The following is a 23,073-nucleotide window of genomic DNA, read 5'->3' as shown; positions in this document are numbered from 1 at the left end:
GCGTGACGTAGTCAGTTGAACATTTCCGCAAAGTTCCCTATTGTTTACAGTGATGGCGGCCAGAAGTGAGAGCGATTCGGACCGAGAAAGCGACGATTTCCCCATTAATTAGAGCGAGGATGAAAGATTTGTCAATGAGGAAAGTGCAAGTGAAGGACTAGTGGGAGTGGAAGCGATTCAGATAGGGAAGATGCTGTGAGAGGCGGTGGGACCTGATATTCAGCTGGGAATGACTACAACAGTAAATAAACACAAGACATATATATACTCTATTAGCCACAACACAACCAGGCTTATATTTAATATGCCACAAATTAATCCCGCATAACAAACACCTAGGTGTTTGTTATGCTAGCTCCTAGCTCCCGTCCATATAACCCGCCAATACAATTCAAACACCTGCACACCACACACAATCACTCAGCCCAAAGGACCGTTCACCTAACCCAAGGTTCATAAAGCTTATATATTTACCCAATGTTACGTACGTGACACGCACGTACGGGCAAGCGATCAAATGTTTGGAAGCGCAGCTGCATACTCACGGTACCGCGTCTGCGTCTGTGTATCCAAATCAAAGTAATCCTGGTAAGAGTCTGTGTTGTCCCAGTTCTCTACAGGCGTCTGTGTATCGAAGTCAAAGTCCTCCTGGTAAGAGTCTCTGTTGTCCGAGTTCTTCGATCTTGACTGCATCTTTCGGGAATGTAAACAATGAAACACCGGCTGGGTTGTGTTGCTGACTTCCCTCGCAAAATACTCCGCTTCGCACCGACAACTTTCTTCTTTGCTTGCTCAGCTTCTTTCTCCATAATGCAATGAACAAATTGCAACAGATTCACCAACACAGATGTCCAGAATACTGTGGAACTATGAGATGAAAACAGAGCTATTTTGTATTGGCTTCAATGGGGTACCGATACTTCTGTTTCACTGGCTACGTCACGCGCATACGTCATCATCCAAAGGCGTTTTCAACCGGAAGTTTAGCGGGAAATTTAAAATTGCACTTTATAAGATAACCCGGCTGTATTGGCATGTGTTGCAATGTTAAGATTTCATCATTGATATATAAACTATCAGACTGCGTGGTCGGTAGTAGTGGGTTTCAGTAGGCCTTTAAACATTAGGTGGTGCATTGATTTCACAGAGTGCATGAAAACATTCGCTATTTCCTTCAACAACAATTACTAATCACGGAAGTTTTTGTGAGAGCCAACGACGACTACTTTTGGACAAATTATGATCCAGTAGCTTATCCTTTGGAGCCTGAATATAAGGAGGATGAGCTACAAGTGTTAGACGCTGAGTCATAAGCAGATATAGCTCTAAATAAACACTAAGCACCATGTAGCAGTATTGCTAAGAAATACTGACTGTTGGATTTATTATGTGTATTTGTTATGTCTATATGTATTTATGGCGGACTTACCTGGGACTTTAAGATGGGCGGGGCAACCACTGACAGGTGACCATGTACGTAGCTTTAAAAATGGCGTCATTGTTTCGTTTGTAAAAACAGCGTGCTTCGCCACCAGCATACCCCACTGGTAAGCTCATTTTGTTATATCCGCTTTTCTTTGTTAGATCAGCTGAATTGTTTATATTCCATGCTTGCCCGCTTCCTTGCTTTTCTGTTTGCTGTATGTCTGCTATGTCCGCAGCGCTTGTTGTGCGGCTGACTTGCTGCGTCACAACCAGCGCAAACACTCACTGTTTAGTTTTTAAACAACGTTGGCAAATTTAAAAGTAATGTGCGGATTGAAATCTGTTGGATTATATTGTTGTCACGTTGCGTGTGTCCGGCTGCGTTTGAGAGTTCGAAGGTTTGAGTTAAAAATACCGGCACCGGCACTTTACTTTCTGGTTTGGCTGATGGGATTTGTAGTTCTTTTGTGTAGTTCTGCTCATATGTTTAATGTGTGCCTCAAACAGAGCGCCGGTGTTTTATGTCTTTTTAGTATGTTTGTCCATGACATTATGGTGACATTATAAATAATTCTGATTACATTTAAAACATTATTTGACATAAATTAATGGTGATAATAAAATGTAATGCTAAAATTAATAAGTTAGGATAAAATCACAGTGATTGATAATATGTCATATCATGGTTGATAACATTATGGTTCAGTTGATGAATTCATGTCTATTTACATTATGATGATTCAAGATAGATGCATTGTTTTATTATGTTCATGTTTTGATGATTCAAGATAGATACATTGTTTTATTTTCATGTTTACTTTTAGGTTATTACCTGCTGCTGCTAATGCTGCTAATGCTGCTGCTGCTGCTAATGCTGCTAATGCTGCTGCTGCCAATGCTGCTACTGCTTCTGCTGCTACTAAATAAAACAAGCAAAGAATGCAAAGCGAGTAATTCCTTTCATGCTGAGTGACGACCCCTATTCAGAGGGCCAATACGGAAAAAACTGAACACTGACTATGAACATAATAAAACAATCGCTTACTGTACAATGTCTGCTTTTATGGGGCCGCTGTTCGCCACACAAAGCTAAGTGATATTTTTCTATCTGTGTGCTTCTAATGCTTCTACAGCTTTCTTTATTCCTTCTCCAATATATTTAGTAGTCTTATAAAAACTTACAAAAGCACCCAATCTCTGTTTCACCGCCTAACTTTCAGCTAGCTAGCGAAGCTAAGCTAGTCCCGGTCCGAAGCTACTGTGCTGTTCACCGCTCAAAAGCTAAGTGCTATTTTTCTATCTGTATGCTTCTAATTGTTTTACAGTTTTCTTTATTCTTTCTCCAACACATTTAGTAGTCTATTTCAACTAAAAAAAAGCACCCACTCTCTGTTTCACCGCTTCACTTTCAGCTAGCTAGCTGTTAAGCTAGAAAAGCTAAGCTAGTAATTGCTAGTAAGGGCCCCCTGCCTACGAGATGTAATGATGAGAGGTATAGAAGATTAGTCTCGTTCAACAAGTGGCTATCTAGTTTTTGTAGAGAACAGGGACTAATGTTTATTGATAATTGGCCCTCTTTCTAGAGCAAACCTGGCTTGCTGAGGAGGGACAGCCTTCACCCTATCCGGGAAAGCGCCATCACTCTTCCTAGGAATATAGATTACTGTTTGAGTCACACTTGACTAGCTACACTAGAGCAAGCTCGGACACAGGCAACTACAGCGCCTGTTAGCCAGGGTGAGGAGTCAGTTTAGCTAGCACTAACCACTAACACTCTGGAAAATGACGGCACACATAGCATTTCTAGTAGAATAATACATAACTCACATAATGTTTTTTCTGTAGTGACTGTGCCAGAGGTGGACATGTATTCTTCACAATCCCCACCTTATCAATTCCTAGATGTGATCAAAATTATTTAAGGCGCACTATGCGAAATAGACGTAACGTTATTAATATCGGTACTACGAATACCATTGACAAAAATGCCTCAAAACAGCCCACTACCTATAATATGGGCTTTTTAAACATCAGATCAGTCTCCCAAAGCGTTATTAGTTAATGAGGTCATTAGAGACAACAATCTTAACGTCATTGGTCTCAGTGAAACGTGGCTAAAACCAGATGAATTTTTTCTGCTTAATGAGGCATCTCTTCCTAACTATACGAGTGCACATATTGCCCGTCATCTTAAAAGGGGTGGAGGGGTCGCACAAACATCCAATGAAAACCTTACCCCTAAGTAATAAATATAAATAATTTGAGGTACTTACTATGAGGTCTTTCACACTGCTCTTTCTCCATCTGACTGTTATCTATCGACCACATGGACCCTGTTCAGACTTTATCAGTGAATTTTCAGAGTTTGTTGCTGATCTAGTAATACACGCAGATAATACAATTATAATGGAGGATTTTAATATCCATATGAATAACCGTCAGATCCTCCTTGCGTGGTGCTCCAGACTATAATTGATAGCTGTGGTCTTACACAAATAATAAATGAACCCATGCATCGCAACAGTAATACGATAGATTTAGTCCTTAACCGGGGTGTCATCACCTCCAAAGTAATGGTAATCCCATACACTAAAGTAATGTCCGATCACTACTTTATACTAAGCTACTAATAACCAATGCTCTAGCAGCCGCAACATTAATGCTGCCACAACAACGACTCTTGCTGGCCTGCTGCCCTCGATAGTGGCACCATTCCCACATTATATGGGCTCTATCGATAACCTCACCAACAACTTTAACGATGCCTTGCGCAATGCCATTGATAATATGGCACAGCTAAAGCTAAAAAAGGCGTTGTGATGAGCAATGAGAAACCTTTTTTTTTGTCTCAACCCAATTTTTTCTTGCCCTGTCAGTGTGGTTTGTGCAGCCCTTTTAGGCATTTGTAATTAAAGGCTATATAAATAAACTTTGATTGATTGATTGGGATGTCGACTGATGGGATGTTTATATATTTCAGCACAAAACGTGTGTTCCTCTTTTAAGTGATGAAATTATCATAATCCTCATTCTGAGGTTAAAAAGAACAGAAAATGGGCATATTCTGTTCCTTGCAATGTCTTTAGGTTGAAACTGAATTTTAAAGTTGACCAACTTCTCAGTTTATGGCTACAACCTTCTACTATACAAGTGAGAAGTTAGATTTTTAATGTAGCACAAACTTTTACCAACTCAGAGGCTACTTACCTCTCAGTGATCAATGCCCCATGTTACTAAAAGTAGTTCCTCTGCGTTAGCTCTTTTAATAACAATGTCGCTAATACTTGGTGTATATGAAGGTCACTGCATGTAAATTGAGTATTGTTGGTGTTTTTAAAGGGCTTTATAGGCGGTATTTAACAATTTAGAATTCACAAAAAAGAGAAAAAGAAATATGTTTGCTCTTGTCTTACATTGGGATTATGAATGATAAGAAAAATCCCCAAAAAGTGCAGATCCCCTAAAACCCACATGTATGCATTCACAGTATAACAATACCTACCCCCAAGATGCAACTGACTGGCAGTCATGGTAGTGTATAGGTCGACATCTTTTGGAAGGCCATGGCTGCTTGTCACATCCACAGGAACTTTGAGATGCAACCTGATGACAGATGGAGTCTGTATTGTCGAGTCCAGTGATGGAGCGGTTCTATCTTTTTCCTCTTTGGTCAGAAACACTGGTTCATTTGAGCTCTGATTAGCTTTTACACACAGGTGGAACTGTGATAAGGTGGCAAGGAGATGGTTCCAGTCCTAAGAAAAAAAAACAGCAATATAACAGAAACAGAAATACACAGTGCAAATTATTTGCCACTTGCCAAGATTACAATTTTTATTACGTAGAAATTTCCCCAGTTTTAAAAGCTATTTACTTATTCTTAGTCATTGACTGATCTTATTTTTAGCATGAATAATTATATGGATTCTATTGTAGTTTGAAAAATTTAAAACAATTATTCAAATAAGATATTTAGTTTTTTACCCACAAAGAAAATATTGTTTAAAGATTCTGCAACATCTCGAGGATGATTAATTTATCAATTGCAAGCTTAATAATGCTTGTTTTTCCAGAATAAAATACCTTTTTCTATCTTAAAAGTCCTGCTAATTTCTAAATATACAAATCTTTATTTAGGATGTCTTATCAAGTAAAATTATCTGTCCATGCAGCTAGTTAAGAGTGTCCGCCCTGAGATCGGTAGGTCGTGAGTTCAAACCCCAGCCGAGTCATACCAAAGACTTTAAAAATGGGACCTATTACCTCCCTGCTTGGCACTCAGCATCAAGGGTTGGTATTGGGAGTTAAATCACCAAAAATGATTCCCGGGCGCGGCCACCGCTGCTGCTCACTGCTCCCCTCACCTCCCAGGGGGTGAACAAGGGGATGGGTCAAATGCAGAGGACACATTTCACCACACCTAGTGTGTGTGTGACAATCATTGGTACTTTAACTTTAACTTTAGTCTTTTTTTATCTTACCTCTTTTTTGCAGAGCATAAATTGAAAACCCAGAATGTTTTTCATGATTTGGTAAAAAAAAATACAACACAAAATATAAAACATTTCGCATTGCATTATCATAAAGCTGTTGAAAGGATGATGATGAACGGTGGCTCGGTTGGTAGAGCAGCCGTGCCAGCAACCTGAGGGTTCCTGGTTCAATCCCCGGCTTCTGCCATCCTAGTCACGTCCGTTGTGTCCTTGAGCAAGACACTTCAACCGTGCTCCTGATGGGCCTGGCAGCTCCCGCCATCAGTATGTGAATGTGGAAATAGTGTCAAAGCGCTTTGAGTACCTTTAAGGTACTCAAAAGCGCCATACAAGTATAACCCATCCATCCATCCATTTTCTACCGCTTATTCCCTTCGGGGTCGCGGGGGGCGCTGGAGCCTATCTCAGCTACAATCGGGCGGAAGGCGGGGTACACCCTGGGCAAGTCGCCACCTCATCGCAGGGACAACACAGATAGACAGACAACATTCACACTCACATTCACACACTAGGGCCCATTTAGTGTTGCCAATCAACCTATCCCCAGGTGCATGTCTTTGGCGGTGGGAGGAAGCCGGAGTACCCGGAGGGAACCCACGCAGTCACAGGGAGGACATGCAAACTCCACACAGAAAGATCCCGAGCCCGGGATTGAACCCAGGACCTTCGTATTGTGAGGCACATGCACTAACCCCTGTTCCACCGTGCTGCCAAGTATAACCCATTTAGCATAAAACTTCCCCTACACGATGAATTTATTTAATTGTTATAGTTGTTAAAATGAAAGCTGCAGTATGTCACGGTTAAGTAGATGCTTAGCGGGGGTTATTATGTTTGACAAAAAAGGAACATGTCCATTTTGTTGAACATCTTCATTTTGTATTTATAAACCATGAAAACATGCAGAGCTATTCATTATTACTACAAAACAGTAAGAAGAAATATTGATGTAAAAACATAATGTGGTCTACATGCCTAAAAAGTGGTTAACTGTGTCTTTAATGCATTTTCACCAACATAATAAAGGATTCAATTTTCAGAGTCCAATATAGTCCAGATTGGAGAATTTTAAATATAGTGTTTTTTTAATCTGGACCTACACTAATGTGGTCTAGAGTTCTAATAAAACGGTTAAATGTGTCTTTATTGCATTTTTTCAAATGCAATAAAGACACTAACTAACCGTGATAAATTAATTACCACTAAGTAAAAATAATTCATTATAAATCCAATATTTTCATTGTTAGAACATAAAAAAACCTGTTTATGAACTTCTAAATGCATTTTTCAACATTACGAGAGCCCTCTAAACATGAAATAACACAATTATACTATTTTAACCCAATATGGTAATGCTTCTTAAGGCTGAGCCAATCAGTGGCCACAATACTGAACAGCCCTCTAATTGGTGTGCTCTCCTCTGGTGGCTAATACTACTGTAGTAATGATATTTTTAGTTTATGTAGTCATTGTTAAAAAATTGTAGAATGTGTTAGAAAAAAATTTCAAGAATCCCCAAAAAAATGTGCGCTGTGGTGAAGCCAAATGTTTTAAGGGTGATGTAGCAAGAGACTACAGTAAATGAAAGGTTTCAAAAACCTTAAACTTTGTTATAATGAGTCTTTACACAACATTTATTGATATTTGTGTTACGTTGTTGTTTTTGTCATTGTTTTGCACTAGTAACACAATTATTCAATGATCACAATAATTCAAGTAAAAAGTATCAGTCCGGGATCGACTATCAGTATCACCCACTATTCGCAGCGTCAGCTCGCGAATCGGCGGCTAACTTCAGCCTTGTGCATTTTGGACAATATGTCCCAATAGTTCCGTATGCGGTAGTGACAGGCTGCAGAACCAATTAAGTCAATATGGAAGACACTAAACAGCACATTGTACATACACTACCGTTCAAAAGTTTGGGGTCACATTGAAATGTCCTTATTTTTGAAGGAAAAGCAATGTACTTTTCAATTAAGATAACTTTAAACTAGTCTTAACTTTAAAGAAATACACTCTATACATTGCTAATGTGGTAAATGACTATTCTAGCTGCAAATGTCTGGTTTTTGGTGCAATTTCTACATAGGTGTATAGAGGCCCAATTCCAGCAACTATCACTCCAGTGTTCTAATGGTACAATGTGTTTGCTCATTGGCTCAGACGGCTAATTGATGATTAGAAAACCCTTGTGCAATCATGTTCACACATCTGAAAACAGTTTAGCTCGTTACAGAAGCTACAAAACTGACCTTCCTTTGAGCAGATTGAGTTTCTGGAGCATCACATTTGTGGGGTCAATTAAACGCTCAAAATGGCCAGAAAAAGAGAACTTTCATCTGAAACTCGACAGTCTATTCTTGTTCTTAGAAATGAAGGCTATTCCACAAAATTGTTTGGGTGACCCCAAACTTTTGAACGGTAGTGCAGGTAATTTGAGTACCAAAAAACATGACGAGACAGTCGACCGACATAAAGTTTAATATACCCTTTGGCTTTTTGTTGCCATGAACATGATTTGAAGGTAAACAAAAATGCAGAAAAACCAAGGCACTATCTTCATGTGTTTTATGAACACATTACTGTAAGTGCATATATATATATTTCCTTCTTTCTTTAGAGATGAAACACAATCTAGATTCAAACCGAAAGATATTCATTACGATTAATTTAAATTAATTCACAGCAACAATGTTTTTGATCTGATTAAAAATGTGTAATTTTTTGACGGCACCAGTATTACAGTGGTAGCTCAACTTAAGAGTGTTTTGAGGTAAGCGCTGTTTTTCGGCTAATTGTTGGGTTTTAAGTTGCAAGCAAAAATTTGAGTTACAAGCATCCCCACCATTAGTTGGCATAGCCAATGTTACAATGAACCCCGTAAGACCTGCCGGAAATATATGTTCTTACTGGCTAGCATTAGCTTATAGCTAGAGAGTGACATAACTTGGTTTTCCAGTCAACGGAGAGGAGAAAGTGAGTGAAGGACAGCGCTGAGAAAAATAAGCTGATTATGTTCATTGAATTAAAAGAGAAATCATCAAAAACATGACACATGTGTGGCCAAATTGGCGAAGAAATTCAAGCGTGACACAGCTAGTGAGCACAAGGCTTGTGACAATAAACGGTATAATGATAAACCGCAGTAAAACTTCCCACGGTTAATATTACTGTTTTAAATTAAAATGATCGTAAAACCGTGACTGGTAACACTGATACACTCACAGACCAGTGACACTGCTTATTGTTATCTAGCGAGCACTAGCTAGATTACATGCTAACATGAAAACAAGAGACATCAACGTCTTTCTCCATTAAAAAACAACATTCCTCGATTCAAACGTGTATAAACACACCGCTGTCTGAGCAACTGAGATATTAAATTGTGTACATAAACCTACAGGCTGTGCTCTCTTAGACCGAGAGATCGATCGATACTAGGGCTGCAACAACTAATCGATTAAATCGATTAAAATCGATTATAAAAATAGTTGCCGATTAATTTAGTCATCGATTCGTTGGATCTATGCTATGCGCATGCGCAGAGGCAATTTTTTTAATTTAATTTTTTTTATAAGCCTTTATTTATAAACTGCAACATGTACAAACAACTGAGAAACAATAATAAAAATAAGTATGGTGCCAGTATGCTGTTTTTTTTTCAATAAAATACTGGAAAGGATAGAAATGTAGTTTGTCTCTTTTATCCGATTATTAATCGACAGATTAATCGATTATCAAATTAATCGTTAGTTGCAGCCCTAATTGATATTCAAAGCATTATGACCACATAAGTTGAATTTGCGTAACGTCACATAAACTGGATGTGAAGCCCCTAGCAAACGCTTTTTCTTTCTCATTAAAAAAACTTTTACAAACTACAACAGAAGAAAATAAACATATTTAAATGTAATGGGGGCCAGGTGTACATTGGTAAACCCGACTACCCAACGACTTCAATAAAACTTTTACAAATTAAAACAGAGGAAGATAAACACATTTAAACACTCAAAAATAATAAGTAAGTAGCCAAAACTATATCATCATACAACATAATTATTTTGCGAAGAAAGTATAGTGTGTGGCTATTTATTGATTTGCTTTTTTAAATAAAACTTGGTTATAAGTGTGTTTGAGTACCTTTTGAGCACATTCAACAGTACAGTTATAATAATGATAATATTGGAAACAATAACTGTGATATGAAATGTCCATATCGTTACATCCCTAGTGTGCACCATACTGAAGCAGAATGAGCGTAATGCCAAGAATGTTTAAATAATATCTAAACGGAGGACAATGAAAATATGGAGACGCTGCTGATGGATGAAGATACAGTAGAAGTTCACTCTCCAAGGTGAATGCTGTACATTATTCTTACATTAATTTATGAAACTACTATAGTTGTTAGTAGTACATTCGATGGTATTGTTTTTATTCAATATTTCTAATCTAAAAGTGTGTTTTTCTTTTTGAAAGACATGCTGTTGTGCTGTTTTGGGGGTGCCAAGCATAGTTGATTTCGAAGGATTTCAATGGGAGATGTTTTGAGTTAAGAGCTCAGTCATAGAACAAATTAAACTCGTACTATACTGAATTATATTGTTTAAATTTGATCCTGGGCTCGGGATCTTTCTGTGTGGAGTTTGCATGTTCTCCCCGTGACTGCGTGGGTTCCCTCTGGGTACTCCGGCTTCCTCCCACCTCCAAAGACATGCACCTTGGGATAGGTTGATTGGCAACATTAAATTGGCCCTAGTGTGTGAATGTTGTCTGTCTATCTGTGTTGGCCCTGCGATGAGGTGGCGACTTAATGTCCAGGGTGTACCCCGCCTTCCGCCCGAATGCAGCTGAGATAGGCTCCAGCACCCGCCAGGACCCCGAACTGGACAAGCGGTAGAAAATGGATGTATGAAATTACCTATAAGCCAATAAAAAAATCATACCTTTGCTGTAGTGTCCGGGTTGGAAAGGGTGTGAGTGTTGATGTAAGACCCAAGGCTGATGAATGAGATAGCCAGTGTCAGAATACACACACAAAACGTCACCGATGGAGGATTCTGGGACACATACTCTCTTAAATTGCTAACCAGATGCCAGAAAGCCATCATTGAACACGAATAAACCTGGGATGAGGTAAACAAAAGAAAGATGCGTCATTAATTGTCACTACTTTCAGTGGTCATACTACTGCAATACTCTTGCTGCAGTTACTATCAAAACATGTTGCCTTGTGTTAACATATCAACTCCCCCATGGCGCTGTTTTATACTGTTGTTGTACTTGTTTTGTTTATTATTTCTTAATTGTATGTAAATGTTCATATTATAAATAAAGGTTTATAAAATTAATAAATAAAAAATATAAAAACATGTTTACATATCAACTCCACACTAATGAAGCTATGATGCAGATGGATGTTTTACAGACGTCTTACCTTATGTTCAAGAAGTTTACGCTCATTACAAAGCCATTTTTGTACGGTATACGAACTCCCCCATGTCGATATGTGATAAGGAGCAGACAAAGTTCATGTGTTACGGATTGAGGAGGATGACAATTTATGGTAGTTTGCATTCACGACATACTGATCGCTTTACGGTTGTCAACTGGTTGTTGGACGTGATTGGACGACCACAACCACGTGATCAACAGCATTTTACTGTACTTAATATTTGTGTAATTCGTATTTGTTTTGGCATGTAACATTTACATAAAATACAGGGCATCTGTCGTTTCATCCCGGACAATATTCATGACAAATTTGTGGTTTTGTTTTAAAGATGTGCTATTTGGATTTACACTGTATGAAAACATTTTTGAAAATGAATTTTACTTTTGCAACCTCATTATACTATCGGCTAAGTTTTATATTCATAAATGTAAGTTTCTCAATACCCGACCTGTTTTTTGTGCCTTTAAAAATGAATTAGAACTTTACTTTAAAATGTTTTCAACCTCTGACAACCACAAATCTGTGAAAACTATGATGCTGTGCTCCAAATTTGGTTTATTTGGCTTTACACTTTGTTAGATAAATATATTTTGCATTCTATTTTAGTTACTTTATTGAGTTTACAACCCCCTGGCGCTGTTTTGTACTGTTTCTGTACTTGCTTTGATTATCATTATTTATTTGCCTGTATGTAAATGTTTCGCGTAATATAAATAAAGGTTTATTAAAAAAAAAAAAAAAAAGTCCCAAAAAATAAATAAATAAATAAATACAAATAACACATTTACAGAAATTACATCTACAGTACAATAATAAAAGCCAACATTAGCAATGGTCAAAATCCAGGCTGGAATCATGTTATTTAATTACGCATAAGACAACGGATCACATTTTATCTACGCTCTTTGATTTGAATTTAATTAGTACTTTTATGAAGATTGTACGTTTTAAAACATATACAATTATAACCTTTACTGTATATTTATCTACTAATGCAGTTGCGGTATTATTATTGCAATTACCTTCTACAAATTAAATCTTATATATAAAGCGCTTTTCATACATAAAAGAAATGCAACACAAAGTGCTTCACATAAAACAATGTCCAGATGACACACTACCTCTATCATCATACACACACACACAAACACATATGAATGCATGGCAGAGTACAGAGGAGCCAGGTGAACAAACACTATTACAGGAGCTGTCTGCACCAGGACGCTGACACAAAGCGGCCCCACAGCCATGGTCGATATAATCCCTGATCCACAGGGCTCCTTCTGAGGCATGCTCTAAAGTAAAAATAAGAATATGTGTACAAATAGTAAGCACCTTGAATAAGAATAAATAATACATTACAAGTGAAGTGAAGTGAATTATATGTATATAGCGCTTTTTCTCTAGTGACTCAAAGCGCTTTACATAGTGAAACCCAATATCTAAGTTACATTTAAACCAGTGTGGGTGGTACTGGGAGCAGGTGGGTAAAGTGCCTTGCCCAAGGACACAACGGCAGTGACTAGGATGGCGGAAACGGGGATCGAACCTGCAACCCTCAAGTTGCTGGCACGGCCACTCTACCAACCGAGCTATACCGCCCCAACATTAAAACATTAAGATACAAATATATATACAGTAAATATATATTGAAATAGAACTAAATTAAATCATCTTGCATTGATAAAAGTAAAAAGTCAAGTACGGAGGTCTTCAATAAAATTAATGATAAAGTAAAAGCCAAATCAAAAAGTTTAATTTAAACCTGATCTTAAAAACTACTCTCCTGAATATCCTGCTATAATTTTATTCTATCATTACAAAACATGGTTAGTACACACAGAGTACAGGAAGAAACAAATGCATAATTCCTGTGAAACGGACAAAAGGTGGAATTAAATAAACTTTGCTTCTTCCTGCGCCTTTTCAGACATTTGTGAAAATGTAAACATATGATGTACCTTAATGTATCATCATATGCATGTTGAAAATACAGTAAACAAAAACATCAACATTCATTGGAAGAAAGTTTCCCGTTAAAGATATCTGTAGTTTTTAGAATGAATGTAAAATAAAAAACTGTCTAAATATCCAGATAGTAAAACAGAGACTGTTCCGAGTCACAAGTCAATCATGATGACAGTTTATTGAGAAAAGTTTTATGAATCTAAGTTGCATTTTTTTTTATTTTTTTTTACAATGACAATGATTTAACTTAGCGGTGGCAAATTTCTTAATACATAAACATGATAAAAATAAATCAGAGTAGAAAAATGAGGCTGTAAATTACATTTTATTATAAACATTCCCTTATATTAAAAACTCTCTTCCCTTCATTTAAAAAAAAAAAAAAAAGTGCAAAACTGAGGAAATACTATCCTTATACCACATTACCCTTAAAAGTGTTTTTTCCCTTTGTCAAAGTGTTAATTAAACTTCCTTTCCAGCACTTTTGTATTATGCATTATTGCAATTAAGGAGCCCAGGTGACTTTAATAGGCTTGAATGCCCAAATATCAGGGTGGCCCATGTGCTGCAGATCCTTGTATGGAGATGTGCTCCATTGGAAGGGTGGCACTTGGTCCCATGTTGGCCCACTCGCGGCCAGCATTTCATAGCGACGAAACATTCCGTAGGAGGTCATCTGCACAGAACACCACTTAGTGAATCAGTGCGCTTCAGGAAAGACCAATAAATTAACGGGACTAATACGGTACCTTCATGTCTGTTCCTCCGTGGGATCTCTGTCTTAAAGCTCCAAAGGGGTATGTACCGTTGGCAGGGTTCAGGTCCGAGCGGGCAGAGATGGCATTTTCTCCATTCTCAAGTGGATTACAGCCTTGGCACTGAGACAACGGGTCTTCTTTAAAGTTATTGTACCTAGAAACAAAAAGATACAATGTCAAAAAATTAATAGCTATACACTTAAAATTATACAATACAGGAGTATTTTTGTGCAGACCTCATGAGGCGCATCATCGAGGCAACATCTGTAACTTTTTTCTGGTCTCTCCTAAATATTTGAGCCCGGGGATTCTGGTCAAGGGAGAACCAAGAGCCAAACTTTTCCACCAGCTCATTGCAGCCACTCGCATTGAATATGTCTTCATAGTACCTACAGCACATATGATCCAAAAGTGTAAGTCATAAACACATGCACTTTACATAAATATTAGGTATATGGCACTTACGGTATGTTGTAACTTGCCCAGTATCCTTTTTGCAATAATTCTTCTGTCTTATCGGCAAAAATAATCTGTCCCCTACAATGTGAAAATACAGGAAAAGCCTTTTTTTTAGTATATAATATTAATTCATAAAGTAAATACATCTTAAAATGCTTACGGAATTTGTTCCAACACAACAAAGAGGTCCTTCATGAGGTCAGTCTTCCCTGGAGCAAAGTTATTATAGTCCACAATCATCCACTGGTTGTTGTATCTGCAAAGCATGCAAAGTACACACTAAAAATGCACAAATTCAACGTTTGTGTGGTTGCGTCAAACGATGCTCGGAACTCACGTTCCGCTGTTGTACTTGCTGAATAGCTCCGCCCAGCCTTTAGCGGTCACTGCAAGACGATTAGCCACAATGTTCCTGAGCCACTCCATCACCGTACCTTTGGGTTGGACAAACTTCCACAGTGCAGGGTTGCTGTTGCCAATGGTGGTTTCCAGGGTAACCTGCAGGCATTCAACAGATACAAAGGAGCAATTAATTATCTATGATCTGTAATGAATCTATGTTTTAATCTGACCTAGTATGTTGAGAAAACCTCTCAATTTGAGGTATTTTAATTTAAATTAATTGCATTATTATGAACAAATAAAGTGGCTTATAAAGTTGTTTGTTTTTAACAGACTTGAACATTGTTGCATTTACAAAAATAAAACATCAGGTCTAATTAAAGTGCTGAAGTTAAAACATAAAAAACAGTAAACACATTTTTCTGAGCAATGCAAGTGTTGAATTTTTAATATAATTTTCCTCTGCTTCAGATAATATAAAATAGATATAAAAACATACAGTATGTTACGAATAGTGTTTTAAGGGAACAGATTTAACAAATAAATGATTATATTTGTCACAATTACATGTTAAACTGTCAGTCACAACTGTCTCGTACATGTACGTGCAACATTATGTCATGTTTTAAAGTTTAATTAGCGACAGAAAATGAAATTTACTTACAGATTTTGGTTTCATTTCGCCCAGCAGCAGACACGCGAGCGTACGATAAATGACACGTATGTGCGATTAAACACATTTTTCCTTAATGTGCTCTGATTTTAAACATATTACATGGGATATATATCACTGTGTTGTTACACAGATGGTTATTACAGTATAAAGTCATCTTAATATATAATGCCGTTTTTTCCTAGCTCATGTATATAAGGTGTTTGTCATAAGAAAATGCAATCATGTGTGCTTACGGACTGTATCCCTGCAGACTGTATTGATCTATATTGATATATAATGTAGGAACCAGGGGCCGTACTTATCAAGCTTCTTAGAGTGCCATTTTACACTTAAGTCCTGAGAATTTGCGAAATTTAGTCCTACTCTCAAACTTAAGAATACAAGCTTTTTATCAACGTTCTTAAGTCTAAGAATCACTCCTACTCTCCACGATATTTAAGAGACCTTCAGAGGTGTCTTAAGTGGTTAGGAGTTGCCAGCAGGGGATGGCACTGAGGCGAGAGAGACGTGCGCGAACGTTCAGGGAACGGAACAATGTTGTTTTTTTTTTGATGACGAGCAGCTGATCAAACGGTATCGTTTAGACAGAGCGGATATTATTTTGGTCACAGATTTAATACTTTTCGATTCCTTGTTGATTTCTGCATGTGTCTGCAGTGGGCTAGTATATATAGAGCCACCCACACCAGTTTCAAATTAGTTGCCTAATTAATGAATTGGAAAGAAAATGTTATGACAGTAGCGTATGTGTGTGGCCGTGAGGTGAGTGACGTCACTGAATGTGTGGGCGATAGAAGAGAGGGAGCGGTCGCGTGAGTGCCGGCGGGGACTAGTTTGTTTTGTATTATTTTGTAGTTTATTGTCAAAATATACACTCCCATTGTCCACTTAAATATTTCCAAGATATTTCTTTATTCTTAGACAACGGATTCCCTTCCGTGATTGGTCATTTCTATGGACACAGAAATGACGTCACCTAAAATTCCGTTTACGGCACATAGTAATGTCGTAATTCAGCTCTGAGTGTGACACTTAAGATTCAGTCCTACACTTCGCTGAAAGTGTGAGTAAGACGCTTGATAACTAACTTTTAAGTGCAGCTTTCAGCGAAGAATTTATTTACTCTTAAGTCAACTCTTAGCAGACTTCTTAGGAGTAATTCTAAGAAGCTTGATAAGTACGGCCCCAGAAATATTAGTAACAGAAAGAAACAACCCTTTTGTGCGATTGAGTGTGAATGAGTGTGTGTATATATATATATATATATATATATATATATATATATATATATATATATATATATATATACACACACACACATTGTCTTTATAATCCGTTTTGTCATTTAACATCAATTAACATTGATGTTCATCAACATTTAACATTGTCACGTTATTGATGGGAAAATTCATTTTTAGACAATATGATTTGCCTGAGCGGCTAGGAGATACCAAGAGTAACAAGCGGTAGAAAATGGATTAGAAAGGAAAGATTAAAAAACAAAAACAAAACAAAACAAAAAAATACATTTTTTTTTTTAACTTGGGACTTCCTGTGGGCCGGATTTTGGATGCTGGGGGCTGGATCCGGCCCGTGGGCCGTAGTTTGGGGACCCCTGGTCTAAAACCTGATTTGACGTCACGTGCAACAAAGGTAACGCAAAATGGCCAGTTTGATTTAATGCTAAAAAAGCACAGAATTCGGTACACATCCCTCTTCTTCCTCTTGGTTGGTTTATTTAAACATAATGAGATTTATATGTACTTTGTACATGTACATCTGATACTTTTTTAATCTAAATATTTTACACAATTTTTTGGATTTAATTAATCTTATCCCCACTACTTGAAGTCACTAACATTAGTCTCGAATGAAACCTCTTTTTCGCTGTGGCTGAACTGTTGTTGCTCTCAGCTTAACACGGTTAGAAAACATAATGCACTAAATGTGACCGTATTTAATCGCATTTAACACGATAATTTGACACCCCTAATTTAAATATTAAACGGAGTGCTGTGAGAAACAGAAGAAGCTCTCACCAAGCCACTACTGAGGATGTAAAAGTCATCTCCGGAGAACGATAATTTGACACCCCTAATTTAAATATTAAACTGAATGCTGTGAGAAACAGAAGACGCTCTCACCAAGCCACTACTGAGGATGTAAAAGTCATCTCCGGAGAAAATTGATCCAGGGTAGGATGAGAATGCCTGTATCGTTCCAGGAAGAAGAAGATTATCTGCAAAAAAGGCAGCATTTAACTAGAAGGATCACATCATACAGTAGTACAGCCTCTCATATTGTGATGCTTGTCTTTCTTAAAAATAATGTACCTACATATAAACACAGGTCTAGTAAATACATTGTGGAAGCAAAACATGAAAACATCTGGGACACTTGCAAAATGTGTCAATGTAGTACCAAAGGGCGAAACGCTGAAGGCAAAGCTGTATTTCTTTATGATGCGCAGCATGGACTGGTAGGTGTTCCAGGTGTCATGTGACACCAGCAGATCCTTATTGTTTGGCAACAGCTTAATGAGAGCAGAGCAGGAGCCAGATCCTAGTGGTCGCGTCAAGCTGGATTTGTTTAAAGCAGATTCCAAGTCCTCCATATCTCCACCCATTTGGAACAGTCTGGTTGGTAATAGCAAACAACATGGTTATTAGTAGGGGTGTCCCGATAACACTTGTTCGCCTCCGATACAATACCAATATTGGAGCCATTAGTATTGGACGATACAGATATTAGGCTGATACAGTATCAGCAAGAATCATACATATTTGTGTTATATTGTAGAGTGGAATGTTAGAAAAACCTTTGATCAAGTGAAGTTAGTCACCCAGAATACAATGTTAGGTATGAAAAACACTAACTTATTATTACCCTGTGGAATGGACTCATGCAGTTTTTAAATTGAAGTGGTCATTTGTTTTCGTGTCGTTCTCGCCAGTTCCAGGTCCCAAATTTGCTGTCAAAGTGTCCCAACTTGTCGGAATACCTACTCAGACGTCTCATGTCCAGGTGAGATGCATGATTTATGATCGACAATAAAATTACAGGGAGCAAGGAACCGAGGAAACAGCAGACCACTCGATGATGTAAACATAGGGAGACACAGAAGTGATTATGTCGCCGCTATAAATAGTTTGTCTGTGTTAGCGCTTAAAATAACAATATCACTAATACATTGTTAGTATTAAAGTCACGAAATGTAAATGGAGTATTGTTGGCGCTTTTTGAATGGTTATTGATCGTATTTTATGGGTGGAAAATTGGATCTCCCTTTGGCTCTGTTATTTACGTTTTTTTAATATTTAGAATGCATTTAAAAAATCCATTCGTTGACATGTCTTTCATAATGATTGTCAACAATAGGCAAAAAAAAAAAGTGCAGTTTCCCTTTAAGTAAAGCTCATGATGCAGTGAATTGGAAATATTGCGGACACAGTTATTACTGGATATGTTCTAATACGCTATTGCTTTGGAGACTCTGTAATATGTATGTGCAACTATAATCATATGATACTTGTTTGTAATGTCAAATGTGCTGTTCTGAACTGCAATATTGTTCAATTAAAGACACTTATGTAAGTCTTGTTTGTGTGCTATTCATTGCATGCTTAGCCGTTGTGAAGCTGCTTGCTTCAAGTATCCCCAACTAGGGGTGCAACGATTGGTCGACAAATAGTAAATAAAATGTGTTGCCGAAAATGTCATTTATAGACAATAGTCGTGACGTGACGTCGGGGCTCGGTCAGTAGAGCGGCCGTGCCATCAACTTGAGGGTTCCAGGTTCGATCCCCGCTTCCGCCATTCCAGTCACTGCTGTTGTGTCCTTGGGCAAGGCACTTTACCCACCTGCTCCAAGTGCCACCCACATTGGTTTAAATGTAACTTAGATATTGGGTTTCACTACGTAGAGCGCTTGAAGTCACTAGAGAAAAAATATATTTAATATATAAATATAATAATTCACTTCATTTCACGTCATCACTCGTGGTTTTCCGAAGGCACGCAAATCAGCGCCGCCACTTACAACAACATGGCAGGTGAAAGCATGTAAAGCGTGGGAAAAATGTTTCCTAATCTTGTCAAAGACATGAACACTGTGCTCATTTTGTCAAACAGATCTTGTTTTTATGACACTACATCTGTGATACGGGAGCATTTAAAGCAGTGGACTGTCGGACATCTGGTGGATGCAGTCTCAACTCGATAAGATAGTTAATTCAACTTTCTTACACAAGGTAATAAACTATCATCTTCTTTCGTTTTGAGTACATTAGATTATTATGGTGTTTTGTTGCAAAAATTATAAAAAAATGTTTAGCACTTTGCTTGTCCTTGCTTTTAAATTAACACAAGTTTAACAGGTATTTTTATTTTTGTAGCAGAACAGTTATAGTATAAATTTAAATTTATGATTGAATTGGTCATCTTTGTTGTTAGTAACCATGTGCCTAAAAATAACTCAAGACGAATTGAAAAGTTGAATTAGAGCCACTGGATATGTGTACGCTTTATTATCCGATTAGTCGACTAATTGTTGAGAAAGTCAATGACTTGATGACTAACAAAATAGTCGTTCGTTGCATTCCTTGCCCCAACCTATAGCCTTTTATACATGCCTAAAATACAAGAGAAGATCAACTTTGTGTGCTTTTGGGAGGACACAAAAACCACAAAAAGTGGGATCTGAGCCGAGGATGTCGTTGTGGCTTGTGCAGACACTTGTGATTTAGGGCTATATAAATAAACTTTGATTGAATTAGCTGTCCAGCTTTGCAAAGGTAAACACGCTGCAGGAATAGTTAAGATACAAGCCAATATGATCGATACTTGTTTTTTTGTGCTGTATCGGACCAATATCCAACATCAATATCGGATCGGGACACTCCTAAATATTATATTGGCACTTATTTGTTAGATTTTAAAAAATGGGCTCATCTGCTTACAGGAAACCAAAGGGGTTGATGGATATCGGGCCAGAAGGAAATGACAGTTGGTCATTGTAACTGTCCTCCAGACCTTTCAGCTGTAGCAGAGCAAGGCGAACCTAACATGACAATGAAAGAATAAATGCACAGTAATTTCACACCGCATTATTAATTTTAAAGATATTTTCAGTACCTGGTACCAGTAAGGTGAATTTGGCTGTTGCTCAATTTGCTCCTGAACCCACTGAAGGTTGATAGTGATAAAAGTCTTGAGGCGGTCACAGTAGCCAGCATCTCTTGAGAAGGGCCCACAGTAACCCATGAGTGTGTTCATCCAGTGCTTGTAGATAAGCTAAAAACAAAAAGGTCGTCAACTTTAAGTCATTATATTTTAGCTTGAAAAGTGTAAGTTTAGGCTGACCTGAGATGTGACTGCAGCTTCCACAGCTCCAGCAGCATAAGCTTGGATGCTGTCATTGTATTGACTGCTGGTTGTGACGTCCAAGGCAGACCAGCTGAAGTAATACCACAAAAAATAGGTCAACAAAAAAATATTGGTAGCCTTTTTAATGTACGCCACAGTATAAGTGAACCATGTTATAAACGTACCCTGTTGTCTGAATGTTGTCGGTGAAGTTGGCCCAGGCCACAAAATCTTCTCGATACCCATCGATGACTGAAAGCTGCCCCGTGTTTTCATCAAGAACCGCCGTTCGTATTTCGGCTCCAACCAGTGCAAAATGACTGAACAAAACGCAGTTAATTGTTAAACAGAATGTAAAACAGCGGAGTAAATAAATATCTGCCATGTTTGGCATAAACAAGTCACATGATAGGTGGTGTAGTCACCTGATCTTCTTCTTGGGTTTTCTGTCGGATTGCAGTTGTAATTTAGACAGTCTATACCGCCACCTACTGTACCGGAGTATGTTGCATGGGCTCACTATTATCTTCTATACTTTATTATTAGTAATTATAATAGATACGTCTATATACCAGTGGCGTGTGGTGAGGTTAATGTCTGGTGAGGCACTGCATCATCACAGTCAGATTTACAAACATATGAACCCTAAATAGTATCTTATTCACCATGTGATTGGCAGCAGTTAACGGGTTATATTTAAAAGCTCACACCAGCATTCATTACACAACTGTAGCACACAAAAAAGCACATTTAATAAAAAAAGACATTATTATGGTCTTACCTTTCTTGCTGGGCATCCAAACAGCCAGCCTTTGCGTGTGTACCACGCCGTTTGAAAAGAACGGGTCTTCTGTCCCGAAGTCAAAAGCAAACCTTTTAGCTCCGGCGTTGGTATACCTTTAATTATTACCTCCTGCTTCCATTGAAAGTCCAGTTTAGAAAACTGTTTTATTTTACATATGTAATCCTCCATGTTTTTAATAAAAGTTCAGGCGAGAGGAAATTAAAAAACGCTGCACTTATTATTGCTAACTTTTTTTTCTTCTGCGGCAAGGAATGATCTCTGGGATCACTACCGCCCTCTACCACCAGGAGGCCGGATTACTGCGAGCCTCAGACAGTACGTCTTTGGCAGCAGTTTTATGAATGCTCAGCTGAAGAAATACGTTACACACATACAGTTGTTGACAAAATACACTGTACATTATATGCCTCAGCTAACTAAACTATGGTTTAGTTAGCTGATATAGTTCATATAGCAATACAGTCTCACTGCACAGCAGCTCAGCAGTTAGCTGAGTCATTGCGCACATTCCATGTTGAGGCACAAATCAGTGACGTGCCTCAACTGGCTGCTGATCACCGCACCGTCTCTTCTCAGTATTTCAACGGCAAATGTGAAAATAAAAATAATCTAAAACTGGTGAAGTTAAATTGAAAATAACTTTAGTATAATCACTGGATACATACAACAATTTAATTTTTTTTTTCTTTTTACATTTATTTTCTTTCCATGATGGCAGGTGAGGCCCCGCCTCCCCTGCCTCTAGTGACGGCACGCCACTGCTATATACCTATACACATAAATACATACACACAACCCATAAACTCCAAAATATGCATATACACACCTATGTACTTAGATTACCAAAAAAAAAAAAAAAAAGTCACTTGATCGTGTCCAAACTTCAGTGTTATGTAGATTCCAAGTCAGAGTCACCCCTTCACTGATAGTCAGAAAGTGGTAATATTTTCAAAATAAAAGACAGGTCATGCAGTTTTTAAGAGTTGAGAAACTCCTTCTCATGTTAATTTAGGAAAAATATGGACTCTGCATAATAGATTTTCCATCCCAGACAAAGTTAAGACTGTTCTTTATGTCATCTTAAAAAAGTTGCTAAACCATTTTTTTTTTTTTTTAAAGTCCCACCTTCTAATTATTCTGGACTGAAGTCTGTTTTACTGTTTAGTACTTTTAATACACTTTTAGAGTTCAAGGAAGACATGGTTGTTTGTACAATTTAAATTTACTTAAGACTTGGAGAATGCTGTTACATTTTTGCTGACTCATTCATTTATAAAATATAACAAAGGAACCATTTAAGCCAATTATTGAGTAAAACAATTATA

At 37.7% G+C, this 23,073-nt stretch overlaps 2 protein-coding genes across 4 annotated transcripts in view; both read right to left on the bottom strand.

Annotated features, from left to right (window-relative positions):
* Nucleotides 1–11,510, bottom strand: part of zgc:158398 (uncharacterized protein LOC568894 homolog) — a 13,075-nt gene extending 1,565 nt beyond the window's left edge. Inside the window, exons 1-4 of one of the 3 annotated variants that reach the window (XM_062050787.1) lie at nt 11,359–11,510; nt 10,995–11,047; nt 10,868–10,922; nt 4,928–5,180 (exon numbers count right to left, since the gene is read on the bottom strand). In XM_062050787.1, the coding sequence (XP_061906771.1) occupies nt 4,928–5,180; nt 10,868–10,922; nt 10,995–11,032 (346 nt within the window). In that variant the 5' untranslated portion in view covers nt 11,033–11,047; nt 11,359–11,510. Of the gene's footprint in view, nt 1–4,927; nt 5,181–10,867; nt 11,048–11,358 lie in introns of those variants that run through there. The other 2 variants (XM_062050786.1, XM_062050788.1) reach the window with 2 other exon arrangements.
* Nucleotides 11,511–13,489: 1,979 nt separating this feature from the next.
* Nucleotides 13,490–21,392, bottom strand: plbd2 (phospholipase B domain containing 2). The gene is made up of 12 exons (XM_062050785.1): nt 21,129–21,392; nt 20,941–21,034; nt 20,713–20,871; nt 20,538–20,638; nt 18,001–18,215; nt 17,724–17,818; nt 14,899–15,059; nt 14,722–14,817; nt 14,568–14,639; nt 14,339–14,491; nt 14,094–14,256; nt 13,490–14,020 (listed from the first exon to the last, which is right to left on the bottom strand). Exons 1-12 carry the CDS (start codon nt 21,335–21,337, stop codon nt 13,850–13,852), a joined length of 1,689 nt encoding a protein of 562 aa, XP_061906769.1. The 5' UTR covers nt 21,338–21,392; the 3' UTR covers nt 13,490–13,849.
* Between the last annotated feature and the right edge of the window lie 1,681 nt (nt 21,393–23,073).

Source organism: Entelurus aequoreus, linkage group LG06, assembly GCF_033978785.1.
Source record: "Entelurus aequoreus isolate RoL-2023_Sb linkage group LG06, RoL_Eaeq_v1.1, whole genome shotgun sequence".
NCBI classification, from domain to species: Eukaryota; Metazoa; Chordata; class Actinopteri; order Syngnathiformes; family Syngnathidae; genus Entelurus; species Entelurus aequoreus.
The sequence above is the reverse complement of the archived record's forward strand: the minus strand, read 5'-3'. Positions and strand labels throughout refer to the sequence as shown.